This window comes from Acartia tonsa, chromosome 8 (genome assembly GCF_053477335.1).
Source record: "Acartia tonsa isolate MP-2025a chromosome 8, ASM5347733v1, whole genome shotgun sequence".
Classification (NCBI taxonomy): Eukaryota; Metazoa; Arthropoda; class Copepoda; order Calanoida; family Acartiidae; genus Acartia; species Acartia tonsa.
In genome coordinates, this window is record NC_137267.1 from 28,064,501 (window position 1) to 28,086,259 (window position 21,759).

The following is a 21,759-nucleotide window of genomic DNA, read 5'->3' on the forward strand; positions in this document are numbered from 1 at the left end:
GGAACTTGATATTTTTGACGGCCAAGTAACCAAAGGCTGGCCTCAATGGTTGAGCTATGTATCGTTTAAATGTGGAAATAGTTTGTGTCAACAGGCTGGTATGATTGTACAAATAAAAAATGTTGCCGTTTGAAAAAAAGATTGATATTCTTTGTAAGGTATGTTCACATTTGAATTGTTCCTTATTTTTTTACAAAAAAAATTATGATAAAAGGGTTTTATGATATTTAGTAGAGACACCGAAAACCAAAATTTACCATTTCTAATTAAAAGACAAAACATAAACTTTTTTCTGTCTGTTTTTATACACAAAATATATATTTTTATTTGAACTGTTTTTTTTATAACAAATGTAAAGTTTCATCTGTAATGTCCAGTGATCAGTTTTTAGTGAAATATTTTTAATATCATATGTAAATTGGAATCGTTCTATGCTAACAATATCAAAAATATTTAAAGTTATCTAACATATGAGAATTATTAGATACAATTTTATAAAAAGGCTAGTTTATAAAGATCAATTAGGTAATCAATGTCTATTGAGAAAAGTTTCCGACTACTGTGTGCTTTAAATTATTTTATTTATTCTATAATAAATCGGTTTGGCCTCTCAGAAAAATTCTAAACTATTATTTTTAACAGACTTTTTTTATTATTTCATGTTGATAAAAAATATATGACTTAATCTTTTATCGTGGAATCATTCATGACCATACTATAATAGATTTATAAATTATTTTATGTTTTAAATACATAAATTTTTCTTAACAATTATTAAAACACAAAAATCAAAATTAATATTATTAAAATATAAACAGAGGGTCATTTCTCTAATAAACCAGCAACTGCGTTTTATCATCTAGGGCTCTGCATGCCAAATGGTATAAAAGTTTAGAAAAATAGCCTAAAATCATTCTAAGATTTAAATGGAAAAACAAAGTATCTCTTTTACCACTGAACTCTCTCCATGCTTATAAGAATAATCGCCTCTGGTTAAAATAATTAGGCATGTTTGAATTGTCCTTTTTATTAAAAACTTTACAATATTATTCCTGTAACAATTAGGTCCGAGTAGGAAGCGAACTATGGAGTAGCACCTCTATAATTGTTAAAAAAATTCCCTACGATTATTTAAAACATTCCTATTTTTTACTTTTTTACAACAATTTTTGTATATATTTTGTATAATATACGGATCTTGGACAAAGTAGCTTCGGACAAAGTAGCTTCAAACAAAGTAGCTTCAGGACAAAGTAGCTTCCGGACAAAGTAGCTTCCGGACAAAGTAGCTTCCTAAGAAAAGTAGCCTCTACTGTTAATAAAGGTCATGGCCGCAGCGCATGGCCCCCTGGCCTGCCTAGCCGCGGGCGCTCGGCCCCCTAGCCTATAACCTAACCTAACCTAACCAAAAAATTGTAAAAACATTATTAAAACTTGTAAAAACAATATTAAAAATTGTAAAAATCTATCAACCACTTTTTGCAAATCCACGAAATTCTAAACCACCTATGTATTATCAGTTGATGATATTTTTCTTAAATAAATGTTCTGAGGCTAACATAGGTTAGGTTAGGTTAGGTTATAGGCTAGGGAGCCGAGCGCCCGCGGCTAGGGAGGCTAGGAAGCTACTTTTCTTAAATAAATGTCCTGAAGCTACTTTGTCCGGAAGCTACTTTGTCCTGAAGCTACTTTGTCCGAAGCTACTTTGTCCGAAGCTACTTTGTCCATATTATATAAGCATAGTATCTCTAATATTAATCCTTATACTAAAGTAACAGGATGTCTGTGTGTCTGTCTGTGTGTCTGTGTGTACCGAAGGATCTCGCTAACCGCTGAACCGATCGGGTTCTCCTTAACAGGGTAGCTTCTCATAAGTCCCGGGAAGGTTTATAACTATTTTGGGGGAGGGTACCACCACCCTCCCAAGAGAAATGACAAAAAAATCGAAATTTTAAAAAAATTAGGGGAGACTTCAACGTCAAATAAAGAGGTATCGTAATAAAAATTAACTTTAACAAACAAAAACATTTAAAGTGCCACTAGAGGCCTCTAGGGGCGTAGCCGCTAGTAAAATCATATAACAGCAAATCATTAAACTGTATCCTGTAATATATAAATTTTTCAACAAGGTCCTATATAATTGATATTGTTAAGACTTATAAATTAATTTGTGCTTATTAAATTCTGACACATTACAAGTGTAACTGTGTAGAGCTTTGCTTTGATGGATGTTGTTATCCTCATTTATATTTTGCTTGGAAGGTTTCTTTGAAATACATTTTCCTTAATATCGTTATTACCGTTTTTAAACCAACGAAAGCTATTCTGATTCGAAGGCTTGCTTGAAATAATAATTATACAAACTAAATACATTCTAAAGAAATTAACTTATGGAAATTTTTACCATCAAATATTGTAAATGCGACGGGACTAGCGACTTTGTTTTAAAATTGTCCAAATAGACTGTAATTTGAGTTTTTGCTAGGCTCAACATCCCTACTTCATTTAACCTTTATGGCACCAAAACAAATCATAAAACGTATCTCTTACGCCAGCCGAGCTCTGATTTTCGGCTTTAAGTTAGTGACTGCAACATTAGACTTGTACAAATTGTGTATTGGCTGTTGCAGAAAGCTAAAAAGAATAGAAATTGAATAGACTGCAGCTGGATTAAGAATTTTTTGGACGCAAAAAAAGGATGACTTATTAATCATAGAACAATTTTTAGTACATTTGTTTAGTCATTGACTGTCTTGCTTAATTTGGATCATGAAAAGAAAACAAAGTAGTAGGTTTCGTCGTATTTTAGTAGCTTTTGGTTGGAAATTAGCCCAGCATTGTTAGAGAACCCCTCCCCCCCTGGGGCTAGAAATAGGAGAAAAGCTACTGTAAAAAAACGATGAAACCCACAACTCTCCCTTAATTTTTATAACTGAATTAATTACCTACTTTGTTTAAATGTTTATTATTTAGGTGTGCGGAGATAAAGCAAGTGGTAAACATTATGGAGTTGCTTCTTGTGATGGTTGTAGAGGATTCTTCAAAAGAAGTATTAGGAGACTTGCAGCTATGTTAGTATCTCTACAAACAGTAGGATGTTTTGTTTTAAAAATAAGATTTACTGAGATAATTTTTCTCTCTAGGACTGTACTATCTATAATACAAAGTAGAACGATGTCTGTCTGTTTGTCTGTGTGTCTGTTTGTCTGTGTGTCTGTTTGTCTGTGTGTCTGTTTGTTTGTAGCGAAGGATCTCGCTAACCGCTGAACCGATCGGGTTCTCCTTTACAGGGTAGCTTCTCATTGGTCCCGGGAAGGTTTATAACTATTTTCACCCCCAACCCCCCCAAAAAAGTTTAAAATCCCCCCCCCTAAAGAAATTTTTTTTATATTTATTTTTTAATTACGAAATTACGAAAAATTGGTTTTATCAAACCTCTTGGGGCAAAGCCCCTAGAGGCTAGGGGCGAAGCCGCTGGTAGATAATAAAGTAACAGGATGTTTTTTTAAATTTCTCGATTTTAGAAAGAGAGTTCAACGAAAAATAAACGTCAAACGCAAAATAGCCATTTCTTAAATATAAAAAAATATTTAAAGTGCCACTAGAGTCCTCTAGGGGCGTAGCCGCTAGTATTAGATAAATTGTCTAATTTGCATCTATGTAGCTTTAATTCGTATGTAAATTTTTCTAAGGAGGGCCATATTAAAATAAGATACTGCACTGTAGGCTTCTAGTCTGATTTTGTTGCAGATACATTGGTTATAATTTTTTTTTGGCTGTTGCATCTGTTAGACATTATTTTGTACTGATTCATATTAAAACAGTCTAATAACTTATATTGTTAGGCTTATTGCTTCTATTAAGCTTTATTATGTGTTTAGCCATAATTTGACCTTAACTCTGTCAAAAAACTTACAAAAACAAATCTTTTTTTACCAATGGCTTGTGAGTTTCTGAGGTCGAAAAAGGTTTGATTGTAAGTATTTTTGACAAAGTTAAAAGCAAGTACATCTTTGAATATACACAAAATAAAGTAACGGACTTTATAATTAAATATCCGTTTAAATTTTTGACAAATTTTAAAGCAAGTACATCTTTGCATATACATATAATAAAGTAATGAACTTTATAATTAAATATCCGATTAAATGTTTGTATATTTTAGGAATCTTGATTATGTTTGTAAAGAGAATGGCAACTGTATAGTTGATGTGACTAGAAGAAATCAGTGCCAAGCTTGCAGGTTAAATTTTTCTCATACCTATTAACCTTTGTTCTAGGAGCAGCATTAAATATCAAGTTACCCAGCAGACAATAATCTCTTTCATTGCATGAACATTTATTAGGAAAAAAAATTATTTCAATTTTTTTTTTCTGGCAAATTTAGATCAAAGATGGACTTCCATTTTTACATTTTTATTTCATTTTTTCAGGGTTCGGAAGCCGCGCCTCAGCCGCGCATAAGCCTCAGTTTTAAACCTGCTTGTGAGCATAAAAAAAATTCATAAAGAAGGATTGTCTGCTAAAGAGCAGTTTTATACATCCAGCTGAATTTTATAGTGATAACATGAAGATTTCACTGAGGCTTACACGCGGCTTACGCGCGGCTTCCGATCCCTGCATTTTTTATACGTTACCATAAAAAGACAAATACATTTTTTCCCAATAAAATAATCAACACAAGTGGTTAGCAAGTTCATAAGGGACAAACAAATGATTATTTTGTTGCAGTTTATAGAAAGTATAACGGTTTGCCTCTTTATGTGGATAAGGAAATTTAGGATAAGGATAGTTTAATGTATGGATATAAGTTCATTTCGTTACATTCATCTAAGAATTACTTATTTACATATTTTAGGGGAAATAAATAAATAATTTTTACTTAAGGTTTAAGAAATGTTTGGCTGTCAATATGAAAAAAGAAGGTTAGATCTTTTATTCATTAACAGTTAAGAGGGCGAACCCATTTAAATAAAAGCAGAGATATAATCTATAATTTTTCCTCTAAAAAAGGAAATGTATGATCCAATATACCCCTCCCTTTATAATGATATTATATTGGTCGATATGATTTTTGATAGAAATCCTCTACACTATTTTTAAATTATCGTAAAAATGCATGAAATTTTATGTAATTAATTTTTTTTGTAAAATTGAAAAAATAGAATATACCATTACTATTGTGTCGATTTAAATAAAGAAATCAATGTTTCAGAATATGCTAAAATGTAAAAAAGAATGTGCAATTATAGTTTCGTCTTTATTGAAAGTGGAAAAATGTATTACAAAAATCATATCAGCCAAGATGATATTATATGAAGAAAGGGGAAAAAAGGAAATGGAAGAAAACCGTATATTTATATTTTTATAAAAAATTGTTTCAGCCTCCTAACTGATCTCTTTAAAAAAGTTTAAAATGAATTATTAGCTTAATATTAATTAATGATTGTTTTTCATATAATTCATAATAAGTTATTTTGTGGTTAAAAGATAAAAATCTTTCCTCCCTAACTATTTATATTTTTGTATATTATTATGCAAACTTATAATATGTAAATTGAAAATAAATTTAAATATTTTGAAGAATGACCACCTGATAATGTCAAAGCTTTCGGTGCCAAAAGGAAAATATCACCAAGTGTTACAAAAGTTGTAAATTTCTTCACTATTAAATGTTATATTAAATTCAAAAAAGAACCTAGTAATAGTGTCTAACTTTTAATCTTTGTGACGTAACAAAAATCGAAGGATGAGAGGGGAGGTGGAAAAGGAAACCCCTAAAAAAGAGATGGATTTTTGTTACGTCACAAAGATAAAAAGTTAGACACTTTTACTAGGTTCTCAAAAAATACACTTTTTATATATTTTTTCTTTTACAAATCTAGCTTAAACTTTACAATACGATCAGCTTGTAAAGAAATACAAAATGCAAATTTATCTTTAATAAAACATAACAAATAAAGGTCATCACAAATTTATCCATATCATGATCCACGCATATTATATAATAGCATTTGCTTAAGATAAAGGTTAAATTAACGTTAATAAAGTTTAGATGTATATTTATAATTATAATATCATTTTAAATGTGTATGTGTCATAGACAAGGATAAATGCTTAACCTTAAGTTTAATTAAGTTTCTAATGACTGTTACATTGTTCAGATGGAGCAAAAAAGCAAAATGGACAGATCATAAATTTACAAGAAGTACTAATTTTGTAGACTTTAATATTGGTGCGAAAAGAAAAATAAACCAAATGTTTAAAAATGCCAAGTCCAGAACCCAATTCAACTTGTGATTTTATATTCATACAAAGTCACATAATTTTCAAACAAAATTCTAAATAAGACAACATATAAATTATTAACAATTAAGAAAAAAAAATCAATGAACTAGTCTAAAACTAGACCATTTGTAATCTAGAAAACTGTGTTAATAAATATTGTTTATTACTTAAATCAATTTTCTTAAAATATTATGTTATGTTAACAGACCATTTAGTAGGAAGTGGATAAGAGTGTTAATATTTGTTCACACCTCAGATTCACACATTAGTGTTGATATTACACCAGGGATATAAGGACAAGATTCTTAATATTTGTTCACACCTCAGAATCACACACCAGAGCTTGATCTTTAAATCATTTTAGTGGCGATTCAGATCGGGGCGCGCCAAAATTTCAGCCAATCACAGCGCTACATTTTGAAAATGAAGCGCTGTGATTGGCTGAAAGTTTGGCGCGCCCCGATCCAAATCACCCCTAAAATGATTTAAAGATCAAGCTCAGGTATACATGGATATTAAGTCTTAATATATGTCCGCAATTATACTTTCTAGTTATTATAATAGAGTTAATAAATTTTATAAACTGTGCCTAATTGTTACAGAAATTGATAGTATGTTACTCATATGCCTGAAATAATGATCAAAGCTATCCATTGCGAAAGTAATTTTAAACAGAAATTATAGATGTACATACTTTATCCCTAGAAAATCTCTTGACGCCGTGCAATAATATTCTAACAAAGCTCAAAAATCCAAAGATATCGTGATTTTTTTCCAATAAACCACTCTTAATATAACAAATGCTCTTTTAATCTCCTTGTCCGTATTCATATCCATGATTTTTCGTGCTCGCCGGATGTTTTCATCCTTGTTTATTAAATAAAGAACAGTTTGATAGTAAAATATTCCCCTTTAAGAAACCCTTCTCATATTTCTATCATTTTCCCCCAAATAAATCCCTCTTTGACTAAAATAAATATCTGGGAATTGACAATATGTCACAAAAATGAGCAATTATCATTCTACTGTAAATAAAAGACTTGTGTTTTTATGTTTGCAACATCATTATACTATTATATGTAATATTTCACTTAATATTGATGGGCAGAAAATAGACGACAATGACTTTTTCCATTAATTTCCTCAAGAGAGTGAATTCACCCTACTCGGCACTCAACTGAAATTTGATAGTTCGCTTTTATTCTCTTTTTTAGCAAAACAAGTATAAAAAAAGAACTTTCTTAAATAAGATTTTTATGCCCTTTGAACTTTTTGAAAAACGGACACAAAGTTTACACTTTTAGAGCGAAGCTACTCCATAAATTGTAATGTCCATCCATGCGGATGAAACGTAATTTTTGGGCTCCTAAATAAAACGGTAACTTGGCCCGATTAAAAAAAATATTTGAATAATAGCATCAAAATAAAATCCCAACTATCCAAGATTTTTTTGTATCTAAAAATGAAAGGACATGTAGCTTTATTGTTTAATTTAGCTGTGCAGCATGAGAGAGCCCCCCGAACCCTGGCCAGGAGATCAAGTTTTGTAGATTCTTCTCCTTATTCAACTCCTCTTATACCAAGACTTCTCTCTCCTGCTAATTATTATTCTTCAATACCCTTTAAACCAGGTATAGTAATATTGATTTCAAAGCATTAAATTTGATAATTACATACTGTATACAGTTATACCATTTCTGCTTTGTTTTAGAGGGAAATACCTCTCCGCTCTATTTTTTTAAAGCGCAAATTTTATCACTTTTTGTTTGCCAGTATAAAAATTTTAGCCCAGGATTCAGGATTCGCTATAACCTTTGCATTATGATTCCTTAAACATTAAAGTGCAATTTAGAAAGAGTGGTAATTATCTAATCTTTACAAAAAAGTCAATTTTGATATTTTTTAATATTATGAAGTTATTCTATTGCTCTGATTTTTTAAATCCTAAACGAATAGGTAGCGAACCATGTAATTAGCTATAGTTGTCAAAAAAGTTAAATATCGGCATGTTTTAAATGGACGTACATAATTTCTGGTAACGATTATAGAGTTGCTACGCTTTCTGCAGTGTTATAGGAATCATCATGCAAAGTTTGAAATCGATAGAACAATTCTAACATGTCTAAATTAATGAAAAGAGCTAACCGTTCCGTTCCGGACGGACCAAACCTAGTTATAGAAAAGATTCGTTTTTAAAAAGGAGTTTTCATTTGTGTAATTTTCTGTATTTCTGAAACCACAAAATAACAACTTTGTATAAAAATCCTATATACTATACTTGTCTAGTATGTATGTATTAAATAAAATATGTATTGTAATATATAATTAATTAAAAGAAATATAAAAGATAGAAGGGCTGAAAAGAAAATTGTATATCATGATTTTTTTAAATATTTAAATTCAATTAACACCGTGGTACCGTTATTTATCGTTAAAAATGATGATAATGGTAAAATCTGAAAAAGCAAAAATAGGTGCATAAGTAAAAAAGACTTGCTTATTTATCTCTCAATTAATTAGTATAAAAGGATTTAATAAGTCCTAATGTGGTTAATATATGTATAAAATGAATAATTAGTCTAACTAAAAATACCCAATTCTAAAAATGTCCAATCTTAAAAACACCCAAATACCTAATCTAAAATATATATTTTTTTCAATAAAATACTTAAAATTATGAATAATTGTCAAATTATCCTATTTGTTAAAAGCTGATTAATTTGTTTTTATTCTAGGAAATTTTTTGTCCTTTTTCGTTTGAACCCTCTCTCTCAAAATAGATAACCTAAGAAAATAATGTCATATATTTATGTTGTGATGTCATATATTTAAGCTTGCAGACCATATGTTAATTGTTACTCTTAATTGCTCTTTAATTGCTCTCAGAAAGAATAAAGAGAAAATATATTTAAGTCAGTTGATATTGAGAGTCCTAACACAGAACATTATCTGGTTTGGGTTCGAGTCTTTATTAAGACCAATACAGCTATTTACAGACATCCTACTACTTTAGATAGTTTGCATAGGCAGATATTCTACCCCTTCAAAGTGCATAGTTAATTAATACATTGTATTAATTAAACAGACAGTCATCCTGTTGTTTGGTGTCCTGATATACAGACAGACATCCTGCTACTTCAGAACTATCCAGCTTTGAATAATCAGTAGTTTTGACTTATTAACATATTTAATCATTTCTAAATATAGTATCAATATATAATCTTATTTACTCAAAAACTGCATTTAATCCAATATAATAAATACTTAAAAATCTGTTTGCATTTTGAATTGAACATTAAGTCTACTCTATCATTAACTGATGTAAGTCTGTCTATATCACATTTGGCGCAGTCTTATTGTGCTACGTGTTATTTAGACCTGCTGCTGAGTTAAGGGTGGGGGAAGTGTTGTTTAATTTGAAGTCACTCACTTTTTGAGATATTTTTTTTATCTCGGATTTTTCACAGTTTTGTTTTAATTTTTATATTTCTAACTTGATTTATATTTCAGGTTTCTGTGGAATTTCATTCTTTAACTCTTTTGATCTAAATTTCACGGCGGATCTAGTTCCAGTGCTCGGATATGGCTGATGGAGAAAAAGGAGAGCGGGGTAAAACTGAAGGCAAGCGTGGACGGCCGCCTAAACGTCCTCGGGAGAATGACAGTCAGGATGATGATGGAACTCCCGAACATTGGGAGGAGGAGGATGCTGCGGCTGAGGATGTTGGTGCAGGTGCCAATGCGAATGTGGAGTTGGCGTTGGGCGAGGTGGAGAATGACGTTGTGCCTGAAAGCATAAAAAAATATGTTAGGGCAATGTTGCAGGAGCATACGACTGTCAAAGATCAGGTGGATAAGTTAACGGCGGCGAATAAACGGCTGGAGAATAAGGTGAAAGAGTTTAAGAACTCTGATGAGCATAAGAAGTTAGGTTATGATGTTGATTTGGCTACTATTAAGAAAAAGGTGGCGCAATTGCCAGTGGATGGGGATATTAGCGGTTTTTTGTATGAGACAAGTATGGGGGCTAGTGTATCTGCAGTCAAGGCGACGGGGGATGATTCGTTTAATACATCTTTCATTAATCGTTTGAGTGTGGAGGCTAAATTGGATTCTACAAATTTTGAGGCTAAAAGAGGGAAAAGTGCTCCTGGACATTTGAAGTTTTCGCAGATTGAGTTTTTAGGTCCTGTTGGGAATGGAAATTGGATGAATGTTCGTGAGAGTTGTCTGACCGAATATGAAAATCAATTGTTGGATATATTTCCTTTAATTGAGGAAAGGGCTGAAGTGCTTAAGGCCTATAAAAAGGTGGCCGGCGGTAGTGTAAGCCAACAGACTGTAGAGGAGCAGTTTAAGGAGTTTTGTCTCGTAAGAGGAGTCAAGTGGGATAGTGATTTTGTGCGGGATGCTCCATTTTGGGATGGAAACATTGATTTTGAGGATTATTTTTTATCCTTATGGAGGGTTGCTAGGTTCGCAAAGTTGGAGGATCCTATGCTTTTCAAGGACATCCTGTACAATAGGATTTTTGAGTGCAAAGGGAAGAAGATGGGGAGGTTGATTACGCCGGAGGCTAATGCTTCCTTAAGTGCTTTAGGTTATTACCTGTTGATAAGAAGGTTGGTGATACCCTTTGCTGATACAGAGTCGGCTACCGAATTCTTTTACGCCCTGAAACAAAAGAGTGGTCAGAATGTGGATGTGTTTTTCAATGCTAAATTGCGTCTGTTTAGGCTTATGCATCCTGGTCAAATTTCTAGACAATCTTGGCGTGATTTCTATAATAATGTGGCTAAGAATTTGCTGTTTTCTGATTTAGCTAGAGATATGGCTAATTTTATTGAATCTATGCATTACCTGGAAGATTACAGTGCTTTCTTGACTTATTTGATTTGCAGAGGTCAGCATTATATAAGCTGGGCTCGTTCTGGACACGTATCACCTGAAAATGTAACGTCCTGTTATTCTCAGGCTATGGAAGGGTTGAGGCTAGAGGATTCTAGGGAGGTGAAAGCTAGGCCTGTAATCAGCGAAGTGCATGTATCTGATATGGAGGGCAGGACTGAGATTGGCGATAATAATGCGTGGATTGAAGGGGATGATGATATTCCTTGGGATCAGGTTGAGAACGTGATTGGGGCTCTGAATTCGAAGGCTAAAACTATGATTTGTTGGTATTGTGGGAAAAAAGGTCATGTAGTGGCTAGTTGCTGGCAGAAGAGAGATGGCAAGCCGCCAGCTCCTGATTCTCGCATAGGAAAGACCAAAGCTAAGTTTTTCTCAGCCGGTAGCGAAAAGAAAGAGGGTTCTGGAGTGCCTAATAATAGGGTAATACCTGAGCAGTTTCTGAAGAAGACAGTCAATCAGGTGGGGCCTGTTGTGGATAGGTGGGGCAATCAGGTGGGGCCTGTTGTGGATTCTGAAAAGAGCAGAGATGAGAAACAGTATGAGGCTATGATTGCTGACATAGCCAGAAACAATTTCCAGCAATATCCTATGTAATGGATATGATTGATTTGATGTATAAATCTCATTCTAGGATGAAATTTATAGATCGTTCTTTTATTCATATTCATTATATAGGCTATAGTACTGTAAATAGTTAATTTTGCTGTTTTGTATTTACATTATTGCTTTCAACTTTATAAAGCATTACTGTCTTGTTTATTCTTCAGTCAAGGTGTGATCGTGTTAATGAAAACATTATATATATATATTTATATATATATATATATACCTACTATATATTATATTTTGATAAGTACCTATGCAAGGTTGAATACTTCGAGAGGTACTTACCTGTATAAAAAAAAAAAAAAAAGAGGCTTGGAGTGTAGCTGTGTGATGCTGGTAGTCTGAGAGATGTACAGGATTTCATAAATTGAACAGTATGTTGGCGGCTGGTGACAGATGAGGGGCTGACTGCTGTGTAGTGGAATGATGCATACCTAAAATATATGGATATATTAATTATAATGACTAGTGTTTTCAAGAGATTGTGAAGTTTTTGAAGATAACGAAAATGCCTATTTGTGCGGATTTAGAATTTCTTGTGCCTGGGGCTGATATTCCGGTGAAGGAGTTAGGAATTATTGATACAGGAAATAATTTTAATTCTTTGATATCTAGAGAAATTCTTGATAAACATGGAGTTGAGTTTTGTCCTGCTAAATTATCAGCATATTCAGTAGATTTAAAGAAAGTTAATATTATTGGATATGTTGAGTTGAAATTTAGATTTGCTGGAACTCAAGCTGTGTTTACGGAGATATTTTATGTACCTGAGGTGACGAGTAGGTTGGTAAATCTTGGATCTGATTTCCTGAAAAAGAATAAAATTAATATTTGTTTGGATGAAGATAAGTTTGAATTTTGTGGGGAATCTGTTCCTATTAATTCCTGTTTACAGAAACAGGTGGTGGCAGAGATACAGAAAATTCCTATTTTGTCCGGACGAATGAATTCTGAAATTCCATCTAAACCTACCTTGCCAGGGATAAAGGAGGGGGGTGGGTTTGGAGAGTTATATTCAACGAAGTATAATGTGAAGTTGCTGGATAAAACTATTTTTTATCCTGGAGGATCTACCGCTGTGGTGCATGTGACTGGATTAAAGAATGATGGGCTTTGGTACGTGTCCCCTAATTCTTCTAAGATGACAAGTGGCAATGGGATTATGATTATTGAGGGGGTGTATCAGCCACGGAAAGATGGGTCCTGTGTGGTTAATGTGGTTAATGCGTCAATAAAACCTATTACCTTGCTGAGAAATGTGAAGATGGGGCATTGTTTCATCATGGATAATCAAGATGTTACCTGTAATAAAACAATTAATGAATTGGATAAGCCAGAAAAGTTATCGGGGCAAAAAATGCATGAACGGGTACAGTTTATTATTCAAAAATTGAAGTTAGATGAAAACCAGATGATTAAGGAAAATCCAGAATTGAAACCCAGTATTATTAAAATTTGTTTGGAAAATTTTGATATCTTTTCAATGAATGATTCAGATATTGGTGATTGTAGATTAATGACATATAATATAGAATTGTTACCTGGAGCTAAACCTGTGAAGGCCAGAAATATTCCTTTGAATCCAGAGTACGATGCTAAATTGAAGGAACAGTTGACCAAATGGCTGGATGCTGGCATTATTGAGGAGGGTTTCTCGGATTGGTCCAGTCCTATCTTTGCTGTGAAAAAGAAGGCTGCACCTGGAGCAGAGGCTAAGTTGAGGTTTGTCATCGATTTCCGCAACCTCAACAACGTGACTAAGCGGGTGGCGTGGCCGCTGCCACTGATCTCGGATAATCTGACGAAGCTGGGTTCTGGCAAGGTGTTCAGTACTCTTGATTTGACAGCTGCCTACCATTCGATGACTATGGATGAAGACTCTAAACCGTTGACAGCTTTTAGTGCAGCAAACAGGATGTATTTGTTTAACAGGTTGCCATTTGGGTTGTGTAATGCACCCAGCCTGTTCTGTGCTCTGATGGATAAGGTGCTGTCTATCCTGCCAGGTATGTATGGATTCTGTATCAGCTACTTGGACGATCTGATCGTGTTTTCATCAAGTCCAGAGGAACATGTAGAGCATCTGCAGGCACTGTTTCAAGTTCTTCGGCAGGTCAACCTGAAATTAAATTTAGATAAGTGTGATTTATTGACTAGAGAATGCCATTATTTGGGACATATTATTAGTGCCGATGGATTGAAAATGAATCCTGCATATCTGGAACGGATTAAGGATTGGGGCAAGCCTAGAACAGGAAAAGAGTTGCAGAAATTTTTGGGATTTACTAATTATTACAGAGGATATTTTGCTGATTATGCCAAGAGGTCGTGCATGTTGGATAGTCACAGGAATGACACTATAATAAAGTGGACAGAAGAGTTGAACAGAGTATGGACTGAATTTATGGAAATGTTCAAGACTGAAATGTGTAAAGGCTATCCTCAATGGGATAATCCTAATCTTTTTATTGTGGATGTAGATTATAGTTCTCAGTATTTTGCAGGGATTATTTCGCAAGAACAGGATGGTGTAGAGAGAGTGTTTGGTGTCTGTAGTAAAAAGTGTAATGCTGCAGAACAAAATTATCCTTCCTATAAAGGAGAATTAGGTGCATTAGTATATGCATTAAAGAATTTTTTACACTTTTGTAGGTTTCGTGAATTTTTGGTTCGGACAGACAGTATTTCACTAGTGCATTATAAACGTTGGGCTAAAGGATCAATAAACGGTGTCACCTATCGATGGATAACTTTCTTGCAAAGTTTTGACTTTACAGTTATCCATCGACAGGGGACTAAGCATGTGAACGTAGATTATTTGTCGAGAACTGAGTTAGATTGTAAGGATCATCGACTGAAGGATTGTCAGGAGTGTAGAGAGACAGATAATAAAATTTTGGATCCTTACCTGGATGATTCACCATTTCTGGATCAAATCTATTCTATTATGCAGGTACATTCTGCAGAGGATGAGGCGGATGTTGAGTTTGTCTGGCAAAGTAGTCTTCAGCAGGACGAGATCCTAAATGAAATAAGGTTATGGATATTGGAAAGGAGACAGTTGTCGTCTTATGAGAGGGCGGAGTTATCGGGCAGAAAAGAATTATTGTACAATCTTATTGGCCATATGTATGTGCTAGAGGGGGTTGTAATTTTCAGACAGCCTTTGGCCGAAGGGGGTTTCGTCGAGAGGCCTGTAGTGCCTCTTTCTTTATACAATGATATATTTGATTCAGCTCATGGTGGATATGGTTCTGGACATAGAGGTGTGCAGGAGACAATACGTAAGATAAATGAGAGATTTTTTATGCCTGGCGTGAACAAGTTTGTGGAATCGAGAATACGAAGTTGTATTACATGTTTGAAAAAGGCTGGAAGTAATCCTAAACATGTTTCACCTATAACTCATTCTGTTCAAAGTAGTGAAGTTTTTGCTAATATGTCCGTAGATCTGGTTGGACCCTGGACTCCATGTTATCATCAGGGACAGACGGTTAAATTTGTCTTAATCATGGTTTGTCTATTTTCTAGATATGTTTTTACATGTCCGTTGGTTGATGCTAAAACTGAAACAACTGTAAAGGCTATATTGGAAAATTTTGTACCTACCTATGGTTTATTTAGAGCTTTGAGATCGGATAGAGGTACAAATTTTACAAGCAGTGTGTTTAAAGGCGTGATGAAAGGATTGGGGGTGGATACTGTCCTAATTCCCCCCAGGAATCCAAATTCGAATCCTGTAGAGAGGCAAAATCAAAGTTTGTATGCTGCTTTGAAAGTAGACGAAAATCATGGAACAAAGGACTGGGCTAAAAAATTACCTTTGGCTACGTTGGTGATTAACTGTTCCAAGAGTACTAGAACTGGATATTCTCCATTTTTTCTAGTTTTTGGTCGGCAGCCACGTATTCCTCTCGATTTTCTATCACCAGTCCCGTCTGTTGAATCTTCATCCTCGCGGTCGTATTTGGAATTTCTGAAAAATATGGAGGATGTAATTAAGAGAATTTCTACAAAATCCAAGTTATATTTAGAGGTTCAAAATAAACATAGAGTACAGAGGGAAGCATTAAGAGTTACAGATGTTTGTTATGCTTTCTTTAATATTGTAAAAACTGACGTGTCCAAGAAATTACAGTCTTTCTATGGAGGGCCTTTTATTGTAGTTAAGAAATTTTCGGATGCATTGTATGAGTTGGCACCTTTTGGGAATAATCCCATCAAGAAAAATCAGGTTGTAGCTAGGGATAAAATTCGAAAAATTCATGCTCGAACGGAAGTTCTAGGGGAGGAGGTTAATTTTAACGTTTTTCCTTTACCTGAAATTTGTCCGTCCGATGAGATATTTTTGGAGGTTGACAATATGCCTGTAGAGAAAGAAACTGTAGAGGAGAGAGAGAGTGAAGATGTTGTGTATTTGTCATCTGAAAATGATGGTTTTGAGTTGGCAGAGGAAAGACAGAGTGACGAGATTCAGGAGAAGGAGAGTGAGGTTGAGGTTGATAATGACAGAGTTTCAGAGAATGAGAATAGAGAAATTATACCTGTAGGTGAAGGAGTAGAGGTGGGAGTGACAGATGAATCTGTGGTGCCTGCTCCTGTAGCTGAGGGTAATTTTGACGAGGTTGAGCTTCCATCGGAACAGTCGTTTTTGACTACGGCGCCGCCGCAATCTTCACCTGAAAGATTAGTTACAATTAAGAAAAGTGGATCACGGGTGGCGAAATATTTATGGGACACTGGGAGGAGGTTACGATCTCAGGTAGGGGGTCCTGTGGTACATGTTCAGATAGGAACTCGAGGACGGAGAAAGTAGGGAAAGGAGAGCTGATAATAATTATTTTTGAGAAAAAAATATTATTAAAATACATATAAATATTTTAAAAAAAATTTTATTAAAATACATATAAATATTTTAAAAAAAATATAATATAATAAGAGTTCATGAATTGTTATTTGATTATTTTAATAACAAATATGTGCTGACAAAGCCAGTAGGTAGAAAGTTGCCCTGCAATGAAAGGCTAAATCAGTTGATATTTGCGGGTGAATTGGTGAACAGTTATCAGCTAATAATGTCTGGTCATAATAATAAATTCAAATCAGGTAAATATTTTTTAATTTGGGGATTGTGTTTGTTACCCTGTGGTGCTGATGTGATACCTGTGCTAGTAAAGGAGTGTGTTGGCGACGGTCCTGAGTTGAGGGCTTCAGAATGTACAGTATTTGGTCAGCATGAGTTTAATGGAACAGTCAGCGGTCATCTGTTAAAAAAAGTTGGAGTGAGATTTTTGCCCGCTGTACAATGTCACGTCGACAGAACGGTTCACACCTGGTATTGCGGCAAATATAGCCATCTACATTTAGGGGCACCAGCTGTTGTTAGTAGTGATGAGTTAATTTCTAGTGAAGATTGTAAAAGGATGGAGGAACAGAGGGTGTTAGACATAGATGGACGACGGTTGCCTGTAGCGTTTTATGACCGGTCACTGACTTATTTCATAAATGGTACCATCCTGTATGATGATATGATGACGTATGGGATTGACCCTCAGTGCAGAGGAGATGGTATTTATTTAAATAATACCTTTGTGCCTAATACTTTTCAAGAAGTTCAGATTACAAGTTATTTGAAAAATATACAAATTTCAATGTTACCTGATAACAGTTGTTTTCTTGAGGACCAGTTCATTGGGGCACACTGTCTGGAGTCTGATCTGCGGCTTGGGCTTGATCGAGTGATAGTTCACAATAGATCACAGGAAGATAGACGTTATTTTAGTTATTTTCGGACTGTTGAAATTGTAAATTTAACTTTGTTTACATTTTCTAATATGGCGGATGATGCTAATAATCAGGGTGGCCAAAGTTGGTTGGCGATTTCTCCACAGTTTTCGTTGGGATTAAAACTGGGGAAAAAAGTGGAGTTTTCTGACTTTCTGACTGATTTGTATTATTTTCATACCAACGTTCCTGATGTATTTTTGTGGATTACAACTGCTAAAAAGAATTTCTTTCCTTGGATGCGAAAAAAAGAGGAGGATGGTGCTTTATTATTACAGTTAACTTCTTCCTATCATCAAGTGGAAAGGATTTTGCAGGCAGAACAGGGGTGTTGGGAGAATAATTTGTTTCATTCCAACATCAAGCAAGTCGGAAATTTGTTGGTACAACATCTGGGGGAGATGGAGCTTGTGTCTGTATGTAAAAAAAGATGGTTGAATGTGACTATAGGAGCAAATTTGCCGTGTTATCTTGGTCATTTTTCTCTGTTTATGGATGATAGAATTGTTGCTGTAGAACCATTCACAAGATTAGTTAAAAATGTTTCCTTGTTAATGGTTGTCGAGTGTAGGAAAAATCCAGTATTTGTGAGAGTTAAACCTGGATTATATCTAGGCAATAAGGGGGCAGGAATGCAGCTGGTTCAGACTAAACGGCTGGAGGATAGTTGGTTGAAGGTACCATTGAATTTTGAGCATCTGCTGGATAAGGGAGAGAAAGGACAGGTGTTAGAGTCTGTGGAAGAGGCTAAACTTTCGGAATTGGCTGCTAATTCAAATGCGTTTGTTGTAGAGGTGACAGAAGATTGGTTTGTACATTTGTATAATTCCTCAATTGATTGGTTGACTAATAGTTGGCAGCATTTTGTTATGGCTGTTATGGGTGCTGCTGGGGTGGTTATTGGATTGCTGTGTGTTGGTTGTCTAGGCAGACTGTGTAACTGCGTCAAATTTTCGCGTTATCGGGAAAACAGTAATTAAAATTTGGCATCCCTGATAAATATAATTTATGTAAAGTATTTCGTTTTGAATGTCGTCTTATATATGAAAAATGTTAAAATATTAAAATATTAAAATGTTAATATTTAATTATTGATTATTATCAGGAAATGGAGATGGAAACGAAAGGCGGTATCAGCGGCCGTCTGGTCGGCGGGAGGAGCGTGAACCGTCTGTTGAGATGTTGGAAGCTGGTAGATCTAATCGGCGGCATGTTGTGTATAGAAGAGATGACAGGAGGCAGTATGATGTAGAATCCCCTAGGTATGAGCCTGGATATGATGATGAGGACGATGTTGGCAACGTGAGTCTTGAAGTTGAGCTTGATTCCAGGGATCGTCTGCCCAGTGAACAGAGTGGTTCGGAGATAGACAGTTGGACTGAGCCTACTACGGATAAGCCTGAAAAGGTGGCAGATACTGGTTCTGGTGAGAGACGGCGCAGATTTGGTAAGTTTGTGCCAAATCAGGCTGCTGGGTCGGTCAGGTCTAAGGGAGCCAGCAAGGCTTATGATGATGCTGGGGAAGGTACTTCCAGAAGGGGAGCCAGCAATGCTTATAATGATGCTGGGGAAGGTACTTCCAGAAGGGGCGTGGTCAAGCGGCCTGCTGGGGCAGATTCTCTTGGGCCTAAACAAAAGAGGGAGTTACCAGATTTACGTGCTGAGGTTGAGAGAAATAAGGCTGAGCGCAAGAATGACAAACGTGGCTTGGCGCCGCTCAGTGATGAAGATATAGGTAAAATCAGTAATTCTGTTGCTGTGACTCTAAAGCCTATGATTGAGGAAAAAATTCGTGAAGCTGTAAGAGAATCAGTCAAAAGTTTGAACACTGCACAGAAACTTTGGCAGACGGACAGTCATAATCGGATTAAAGATATGTTGGCCTCGCATAAGAGGGATCTAATGGACTGTATAAGGAAGGTAGATACAGAGATGCAGCAAATGGTGGCTACTACTGCACAGCAAAAGACTTCTTATATGGTACAAAGTGTACAGACAGCAATGACTGATAATTGGGAAAGTAGTTCGGCCAAGTTGGGACAGCAGGTGAGCCAACAGGTGGAAAGTGTTTTGGCAGGACAGGGAACTAAGGTTCAAGAGGCTATTTCTGAGATGGCTAAGAAAGAGGCTGAAGTGCAAAGGCACCTGTCCAATATTTTTAGTGAGCTTAGCGAGATCCGGCGCAGAATAAACAATGACTTACCGGCGGCGTCATATTGGCAGTTGCAGCAGGCTGGAACTTCTGACGGTGCTGGGGCTAGCAACGGAGTGATGATGGTCTCGGGAGGTGTTCAGGTCACTGGTGGCGTTGAGATGGAGGTGGCAATGTCGGCAGATGGGCCAGCGGTTGCTGCAGAGGTGGCTGTTGCGAATGATACCGCCTCAGCGGTAAATGATGCTGTGATGGTGGCTGTAGGAGGGCCTGTAACTTCTGCAGCGAGTAATGCTGTCATAGCGGCAACAGTGGGCGTTTCGGCTGAGGTTGGTGGAGGGGCGCTGAACACTCCTCCTCCAGTGGGTGAAGGAGAGGAAGGACTGGAGGCCGGAGTTAATTTCGATGTAGGTTCACCCAGTGAAGACATTGATCCTAGTTTATTGGATCAACCTGATGGATGGTGAAACCATGCTTAGCTGGATGGTTTCAGAAGGGGGTAAATGTCATATATTTATGTTGTGATGTCATATATTTAAGCTTGCAGACCATATGTTAATTGTTACTCTTAATTGCTCTTTAATTGCTCTCAGAAAGAATAAAGAGAAAATATATTTAAGTCAGTTGATATTGAGAGTCCTAACACAGAACATTATCTGGTTTGGGTTCGAGTCTTTATTAAGACCAATACAGCTATTTACAGACATCCTACTACTTTAGATAGTTTGCATAGGCAGATATTCTACCCCTTCAAAGTGCATAGTTAATTAATACATTGTATTAATTAAACAGACAGTCATCCTGTTGTTTGGTGTCCTGATATACAGACAGACATCCTGCTACTTCAGAACTATCCAGCTTTGAATAATCAGTAGTTTTGACTTATTAACATATTTAATCATTTCTAAATATAGTATCAATATATAATCTTATTTACTCAAAAACTGCATTTAATCCAATATAATAAATACTTAAAAATCTGTTTGCATTTTGAATTGAACATTAAGTCTACTCTATCATTAACTGATGTAAGTCTGTCTATATCACAATAACTCAAACATTAATTCTTGTTGTTGAATTTAAGATACTAGCTTTTGCAAAAATTTGCAAAAATTTTGAAAATTGGACCAAAAGCACCAAGGATATAAAGAAATATAATAGCAGCTAAAAAGTTGCAATTAAGCCATGGCCTGGGTGGAAGATAGTTAAAGTCCCTCAACAGATTATGACGTCATACGATAGAATAACCAATGAGAGGCCAGCATCAATTTTACCATTAGTCAATTACAGTGTATACTGGCCTCTCATTGGCTATTCTATCGTATGACGTCATACTCTGTGGAGGGACTTTAATCATCTTTCATTGGTGTTTTTATAATTATTTATGCTCAATAATGATGGGAACGTTGGCAAGAAGTTTCAGCCGTCTATCTTGAATATATGCTGAGCAAATTATGTTTTATTTCGAACCATAGAGTAGGTCCGCTAAAAAAAGGGACACTTAAGTTTTGAAATAAGTTTTTTTTGCACATAATAATATAATTAGCTAATAACTAATAAAAAGACTTTCACAAATATCCCAAATATCCTAAATATTAAGCTTTCTGCTTCAATAACCCTATAAATGTAGATTAGATTATTGAACAGGAAAAAATATGCTGTTCATTAAATTCAAATTTAAATGCATTTCATGCAACTATGCCTTAAAATCATTCAGCTGAAATTTTAATTTTAGGTGGATTTTCCAGCATGTTTGCATCTCCCTTTTTGAGCAGACCTGCAAGTGTTTTTTCTCAATTATCTCCCAGAACTGAATCAGTTCTGTCTCAAATAACAACAGGAAGACCTGAGTCAATATTTTCAGCTCCAACTTTTCATATCTCTGATTCATACTTGCCCTCATATGATAAACAGGTTCTAGATTCCAGAGAAGATTGGAAGAATAAGTCGCTCTTTGATAGGTAAGCCTTAAAAGAGAAACAGTATTAAGAAATAACTAGATTTTTCTCTTTCAAATG

General features: G+C 35.1%; 2 protein-coding genes across 2 annotated transcripts in view; one reads left to right on the forward strand and one right to left on the reverse strand.

The window, feature by feature from the left end:
- The window catches only part of LOC145326433 (nuclear receptor subfamily 2 group E member 1-like), a 30,503-nt gene continuing 8,744 nt past the window's right edge, over positions 1–21,759 (forward strand). Inside the window, exons 1-6 of the mRNA XM_080169784.1 lie at positions 1–158; positions 2,974–3,071; positions 4,166–4,243; positions 4,888–4,925; positions 7,785–7,919; positions 21,477–21,702. Of these exons, the coding sequence (XP_080025910.1) occupies positions 120–158; positions 2,974–3,071; positions 4,166–4,243; positions 4,888–4,925; positions 7,785–7,919; positions 21,477–21,702 (614 nt within the window). The 5' untranslated portion in view covers positions 1–119. The remainder of the gene's footprint in view (positions 159–2,973; positions 3,072–4,165; positions 4,244–4,887; positions 4,926–7,784; positions 7,920–21,476; positions 21,703–21,759) is intronic.
- LOC145326420 (uncharacterized) lies at positions 12,233–16,458 on the reverse strand. Its single transcript, XM_080169766.1, has 4 exons — positions 16,350–16,458; positions 13,347–13,924; positions 13,051–13,107; positions 12,233–12,613 (listed from the first exon to the last, which is right to left on the reverse strand). Exons 2-4 carry the CDS (start codon positions 13,534–13,536, stop codon positions 12,552–12,554), a joined length of 309 nt encoding a protein of 102 aa, XP_080025892.1. The 5' UTR covers positions 13,537–13,924; positions 16,350–16,458; the 3' UTR covers positions 12,233–12,551.

Coding starts and splice junctions, on each gene's coding strand:
- LOC145326420 (XM_080169766.1), bottom strand. CDS start 13,536: ATGACAAACCTCAACTTAGCCTCTGCTCCAGGTGCAGCCTTCTTTTTC. Junction 13,108..13,346: donor CTTCACAGGTTTAGCTCCAG/GTAACAATTCTA, acceptor GTTTTATTACAG/GTAACATCTTGATTATCCAT. Junction 12,614..13,050: donor TCTTCACATTTCTCAGCAAG/GTAATAGGTTTT, acceptor ATTCTTTTTCAG/GAAATCAGATCCAAGATTTA.